The sequence below is a fragment of the Orycteropus afer genome, unplaced genomic scaffold, assembly GCF_000298275.1.
Source record: "Orycteropus afer afer isolate SDZICR_OR568_19922 unplaced genomic scaffold, OryAfe1.0 scaffold00029, whole genome shotgun sequence".
In the NCBI taxonomy this organism is placed as follows: Eukaryota; Metazoa; Chordata; class Mammalia; order Tubulidentata; family Orycteropodidae; genus Orycteropus; species Orycteropus afer.
The window spans coordinates 15,995,584-16,002,972 of record NW_006921616.1 but is presented as its reverse complement, the minus strand read 5'-3'; the positions used below and the strand labels follow the sequence as shown (position 1 = coordinate 16,002,972).

The window sequence follows — 7,389 nt, the reverse complement described above, 5'->3', positions numbered from 1 at the left end:
GAAAGGTGTGGCAGTCTATTTCCATAAAGATTTAGAGCCATGGAAATCCTATGGGGCAGTTATACTCTGTTCACAGAATCGCTGTCAAAGAGATGGCAGTGGATTTAGTTTTTCGGTTTGGGTTCCTTGTAGCCTATGGCCATAGATCGGTGTCCTTGGCTTTGTTTCTACAAGAGTAACTTGTGGTGTTTAACTCTCCTTTAGAACTAATCCCTTCCTAGCTCCTTTTAGTTGTATGTTGTAAGGCTGGTGGCTATGTCACTTCAATAGATTCACTAAAACTCATTAAACTAAAGGTGTTGGATACATTTATAAGAGAACTCTGAAAAGATCAAATGTTTTTTAAAAGCTTAGAATCCAAAAATGTTATATACAAAAAAGATGTGATCTGTTTTGTTTGCTACTGAACTTTTTGCTCGAGAAAAATTCCTGGCATTAGTGATACATCTAAACACCAACTCAGGCCATGGGTGACTCAGAGAAAGAAGAGGGAGGGAGAATAGACCTTAGTAGAGAGAAAGCAAAATTTTCCCTTAGAATTTTTTCTTGGGTTGGTCCTAAAGTCAGGATGGGGCTCAAAGGAAGAGAAGGAAGAATTATGTCAGATTTTTCAGCATTCTTTTCTGTCAGGAAAGTTGCCAAAAGGGTATTTACAATAGCTCTCTGAGGCAGTATTCATGCTCTTCTATCTTTCTGTAATTAACACCTAATTTCCTCCTCCTAAGGTGGATCCAGTTTTAGCGAATAATTATTTATTATTTAGTTTAATCCACATCTGCACTGATGCATCATAGTTGATTTTCTGCCAGTCATTTTCATTATTTCTCAAGGTTGGGGATATAAAGGCCAAGAACAAATTGAAAAAATATTCTTGGAGATAAGCTTGTAGTCGTACAAGCTCAAGCATGGACAGAAAACAAGAAAAATGTGTAGTGAATATTGAGCACTCTGGAAACCAGCCAGTGAGTAGCTGTTACTCCATTTGGGTATTTTGCCGGTATTGCAATCTTATTGTCAGCATTTAAAAAGCGATCTAATCTCTCTACTGTGATGTCGAGGTTTTAATTTTTCATTCTCCAAAAGGAATAGCAGCCATGTTTCAATTTTTGTGCTTCGACTTCTCATGCTATATTTTTCTCTATTATAATATAGACCCTATTTTAAGCAATTACTGATATACTAGAATGTTTCTATGATTTACAAATAAATTCATTTGACTTTCTATATTCACCATCATGCAAATGTAAAACTCCAACAATGTCATTGACTTATTTACAAGGTATTTTCCAATACAATGCCTAGATTTTTATATAATTTCTAGACTCATCATAACTCAAATTTCTAAGTATATTGGAAAATAAGATAGTAATCTTTGACATTGTCTTTAAATCTAAGAACAACCATCTAAAAATCTCTTCTTAATTGTATGTATCTGATCATTTCGTCTCTTTGTAAAAATGTTCCTATACCAAGGACTACCTCTTTACTGCATACTTATTATAAGCGCTTTTTATGAATCTGGTTATATCTAAGCCAATAATCTATGGATGAAAATGTGATGAAAATTAAAATAAGTTAAAATTCACAGCCTAGAGAAGAAATGCTAAGACACTTGCCTGCTAACCAGACGGCTGGCGGTTCAAACCCACCAGCCACTCCTCGGAAGGAAGGTTGGGCAATCCTACTTCCGTAGTGATAACTGCCTCGGAAACCCAAGGAGGGGTCGCTATGAGTCGGGGCCGACTCGACGGCACATAACAACAACAACAACAACAGAGAAGAAATGAAAAGTGTGTGTTGTTGTTGTTGTGTGCCGTCGAGTCGGCCCCGACTCATAGCGACCCCTCCTTGGGTTTCTGAGGCAGTATCACTACGAAAGTAGACTGCCCAACCTTCCTTCTGAGGAGTGGCTGGTGGGTTTGAACCACCAGTCTTTTGGTTAGCAGTCAAGTGCCTTAGGCACTATGCCGCCAGAGCTCCTGAAAGTGTATAGAGAAACATTTTGTCTTTGCGAGCTGTAGCTGTAGCTGTAGCAATGAAACCAAACCAAACACCAAATCCATTGCTGTTCAGTTGATTCTCACTCACAGTGACCCTACAGGACAGGTAGAACTGACCATGAGGTTTCCAACGCTCTAATCTTTATTGAAACAAACTGCTTCACCTTTTTCCCAAAGGAGTTAGTGGGTTCAAACCCATGACCTTTTGGTTAGCAGCAAATGCTTAACCATTGCACTGTATTAATCGTCTAGGAGATAAACCAAAGAAGAAAATTCGGTTGCTCAATAAGGGTCAGTTGAATGAAAGACTCTCGTGGGAGAGTTCTGGTTCCCCAAAAGAAAGGGGGTGTGTACTCCTGAGCCATAAAACAAAGGATCCCTTGAGGGTGTTCTCTTTCCTATTTCTGAGCCTGAAACTATGATTGCACCTTCAGAATGCCCAAATATTCAGATGGAAAAAAATCCCTTTAACCAGGTATTCATCATCTTAATAGTTCCTCTAGATAATGATACATATGAAGATGTTGATAAATATTATCTTGAGTTACTTTTATGGCATACTTCTGGATAATGTCTATGTATTTCATTTTAATAGGGATATTTAGGAGCTCTGGTAGCATAGTGCCTAAGGCGTTTGATTGCTAGCCAGAAGGGTGGTGGTTCAAACCCACCAGCCACTCCTGAGAAGGAAGGCTGGGCCATCTACTTCTGTAGTGATACTGCCTTGGAAATCCAAGGAGGGGTCGCTATGAGTCAGATCTGACTCCACAGCAGTGGTTGCTGTTGTGTTTGTGTAGGGATATTTAGGCGTAGTTATAAAATATTTTTCAATGACAATCGTATTCAATAACAGAATTTTAGAAATATTTGAAGGTTATAAATGAAAAAGAAAAGATATTCTGGTTGGTTTGTTTTTCTTTTAGGGACACCTGAGGTTGTAATTTACCCCTTATTAAGTTAGGAATAAAATTTTCTTTGGTAAATACTGCTTATGCCCTTCAGTTTCCTATGGCCATTATTACCTAGTGCTGATTATCTGATTAAAACTTACAGCTTTCTAGCAATTTCTATTTTGTATAGAGATTCCTCTGTAATAAAAGTCAAAACAACCTAACACAATGACATTGTAACCTAGGCTGTAAATTACTCCAAAGCTGGGTCCAGATCACAGGTTCTTCACCATTAGTGTTGAAGCCACCCATCATTTTCCTTCTTTGAAAGGGATGAGAGTCTAACAGGGGCAGGAGATTCTGGAAAAGTGGCCTGGGGAGTGAATTTTACTTTCTTTACAAAATGCTTTAAGGTGTTCAAGTCCATCAAGACAGACCAACTAGGAAAACAACAGAATTAACACTTAGGAAAGTAAGCAAGGGTGTTAATAAAGGTAAGCCCAACTTTCCTCATATTGGCCTAGTGAATTACAGGTAGAATTTTGTTTAACCTTAGTAAACCATAGAACTATCATCTTTATTTCTTTGATATTATACTTATTGAAAAATCTTAAGCGTTCACTGTCAAGAGTATTCCATTTTATCTCTATTTAGTGACAATCATATTTTTTTTGTATTTTAAACAATAGTTCTAAATAGGCTAAGGATGAAATACAGTTCTAGTTTGACCGTTTTAATGTAACTCATTTGTTGGTTGCCCATTAATTTCTCTAGCCATTTGGGAATGGATTATTAAATCAACATGATCAAAGACTACTACTAGTAGTAGAAGAGTCATAAGAACATTACTACCACTACTACTCATAATGATAGCTACCACTCACGGAGTGCATATTATATGCCACACACTGCTCTAAGCATGTTGTAGTTTACTCTTCAATCCTTAGAAGAAACCTGTCACAGGGCCATGTTACTATCCTACTTTTGAAGATGATCAAGGAATGGCAAAAATGTCCTTGGTTCTCAGCTAGAAAGTAAACACAACCATCCCACCAGACAAGGAAACTCAGGTAGTTCTATATTATTTTTGAGATGTAACACAACTATGCCCAAGATGTATACATTCCATTCCTGAACTTACTCCTCTTTTGGTCTCACCTTATCTGGTACTGCCCTCTCTTTTAAAACACCTCTTTGGAACGTCTTTCCCAGCAAATGCACCCATTGTTACTTTATTAATTCCTTCTTCTCAACACTATTTCAAATTATTGCATTTATTTATTGCACATAAATCTGTTTTTCTCCCAGATTAGCATATAAGCTCTTGAGAGCAGAAACATTTCTTTATTGACAACTGTTCTACACTTCTATATACCCAAGAGAAATCCAGCAAAGACATTGTGGAAAGTGGACAAATGGTTTGTCTTTTCTGTCTCTGTCACGAGTTCCATTGTAGACTATGGTATGAATTATATGGAGTCACCTTGTATGAAAAGTTTTTATTGGTGTAATATAGTATAGTGTATACCACATATAGAGTACAGTATAGTGTAGTTATAGTGCAGTGGAAAATAGACTGATTTCAGCAATGGAAGGTCTTGGCTCAAGTCCTTGCTTTGTGTCAGTATGTACAAATCACTGCAACTATTGTGGATTCAATAATCTCATGTTCAAAATTACCTGAACAAGTTGTACCCGATAAACCATAAACTTTTTCATTTAGCTCTGACATTGTGTTCCTTATTGAGGCTTCCTAATATAAGCTTCATCTTCAGCAACTTGCAACATGAGGATGTTTAATACATCCCTGGAACATGAAGAGGAAGGTAGGATGATATAGACTCCTGATCTGCAAAGTGGGTAACTTGCAAACATTGGTTAAAATGTAATATATAACAATCTGTCTAGATTTTTGTCTTTAGAAGATAACAACAAAGCATTTATTTATTCCTTCTAAAAGGCACAGTAGTGTTATTTTTGACAGAATAGTTTTGTTTTAGAAATTCAACACTGTGACTTGCTATTCATCTATGCTTTCTGTCTGCAGCCAATCACATTTCCAAATGACCAAGAGGCTCACAACTCTGCACAATGGTGTCCACACTCAAATGATACACCTTGTGATGTTTGCTCCGACTTACCTGGGGTGTGCGTGAACCCAGGCATGCTTACAGACTCAGGATGTCCACACACAGAATTATCTAATGGACAGGTAATATTTGCATAGCAGCTTTACCAGGGTGAGATATACTATATATGGGTCTATTCCCCCCCCCCCCCAGGAAATGCATTTAATCACTTAATTCATCTACATTAATTTCAAGCTTTTACTTTATTCTTAACACAATGTAAATCAATGTGAAGCAATTCACAAGAAGGACAATATTTGATAGGCTCTGTTTACAAAGAGTCCTAGTTGGGGACTCAGATATATAAAAAGATAAAGTCAATGGGATAAATGTAAGATATAGGTGAAAGTTTGGAGAGGGGGCTGTGGAGCAGATATATCAGCAATATAGGATTTAATTCCCTAATTGTACTCCAAGGGTAGACTTAAGTCCTATCTAAGTCTTCAAGAGTCCTACTCTATTGGTGATCATCTTATTTTCTTATATTGGTCCATCCTCTGAACCTGTGTGTGGCACTTTCTTTAGGTCTCTTAGTTTTGACCTCTGGTGTATATGACCTTGACATAGAAACCTGGCTTTGTTCTCTGGAGTTTCTCCTCTAGCTATAGAGACCAGACCTAGCTCTTAACTCCTCACCTCATGTTCTACTGGCTGAATTACTTTTGTCTTATCATTGTATCTAAGTTTTCAGCCTTATTTGAAACTTGACCTTGGCTATAAATTATTGGTTCTGTGTGGCTGTTTGATTGGGTTCCTTTGACTCTAGAATTCTCACCTTCCTTTGCTTAATCTTGCTTTGGAGTCTTGGTAAGGAGATCTGGCCTTGTTTCATGATTCTAGGATAAAAAACAAAACAAACCTGTTTATATTGTTGCTAGGGCAATGGGAAAAACTGAACTAGCCCAATAGGGTGGAGTTAGAGAATGTTTCTCCTTGTTTGCAGAGGCAAAGCAATTGATGTCAGTCATGGAATTCAAAGAAGTCTTGGATACCAGCTAGTCTGGGGGTTCTTTCCCTGACTGCACATTAGAATCATTTGAAGACTGTTTAAGAAACACCCATGGCTAAGCCCAACATACCTCAGACCAATTAAATCAGAAACTCTGGGAGTAGGGCTCATGTTTCAATATAGTAAACTAAACACTAAACCAAACTCACTGACATTGAGTTGTATCTCTATGGAAGTAGATTGCCCAATCTTCCTTCCAAGGAACGGCTGGTGGGTAGCTCTGGTGGCGTAGTGCCTAAGGCATTTGACTGCTAACAAGAAGGCTGGCGATTCAAACCCACCAGCCACTCTTTGGAAAGAAGCCTAGGCAATCTACTTCCATCAATATACCGCCTCAGAAACCCAATGAGGGATTGCTACGTGTCAGAAATCGACTCGATGGCAGTGAGTTTGGTTTTGTTCAATACTGTATCTTTAAAAACTTTTTTCACATGAATCTAATTGTAATCAATGATGAGAATGACTGACCTAGGGAGAATGCATTGAGTGATCAAATCCAGCCCACTGCCAGTTTTTTTCTATTTTTTACTTTTATTGTGGTGAAAATATGCACCACAAGACAAGACATTCACCAACATAACAACTTCCCCATTTAAGTTCAGTAACATTGATGACATTTTTCATGTTGTGCCACCATTATTGCTATTATTTTCCAAAATATTCTACTACCACCACCACTGCCAGTTCTTATAAATAAAATTTTATTGGAGGACATTCGTGGTCATTCATTTACATATCGTTTATGACTGCTTTTACACTATAATGTCAGAGTGGAGTCATTCTGACTAAAACTATATGGCTCACAAAGCCAAAAATATTTCCTACTAATTCATCCTCTACAGGAAAAGTTTGCCAACCCCAGACATATAGGGAAAAGAGTTAAGAGCCTGGGAATGTGGGTATATCAACAACAAAGGCTGAAAGATGGTAGTGAGCCTTCAAAAGAAACTGAGAAAGAGATTCTGGAGAGTTAGGAGAAAACCAATGAGAAGCAAAAGGAATAGATTGCCGCAAAGGGAGATGGGAGGGTTGTCTAGGACAGCAAGTGATGTCAGTGAACAGATGTCATTGGTGACTTTATCAAGAGATGTTTCAGTGGCAAGAAAGATCCCAGGCTGGGTTGGGTTGAAGAGCATGCAAATGGAGACGCTGCATTTATCAACTCTCAAGAAATATTTTTTTATTTTGTTTTTTAAGATGGGAGCATGTTTAAACTTAGGCACATTTAAATTTTAAAAGGAAGATACCATTTAAAAGTGGTGAAATCACTAGTAGCAAAGTTCAACAAGACAGAAAATAACAAATGCTGGCGAGGTTGTGGAGAGATTGGGACTCTCATACACTGCTGGTGGGACTGTAAA

At 37.8% G+C, this 7,389-nt stretch overlaps 1 protein-coding gene across 1 annotated transcript in view; it reads left to right on the top strand.

Moving 5' to 3' along the window:
• Positions 1–905: 905 nt before the first annotated feature.
• LOC122149517 (dynactin associated protein) overlaps positions 906–7,389 on the top strand; it is a 10,116-nt gene continuing 3,632 nt past the window's right edge. Inside the window, exons 1-2 of the mRNA XM_042780242.1 lie at positions 906–962; positions 4,938–5,102. Coding sequence (XP_042636176.1) covers positions 906–962; positions 4,938–5,102 — 222 coding nt within the window. The remainder of the gene's footprint in view (positions 963–4,937; positions 5,103–7,389) is intronic.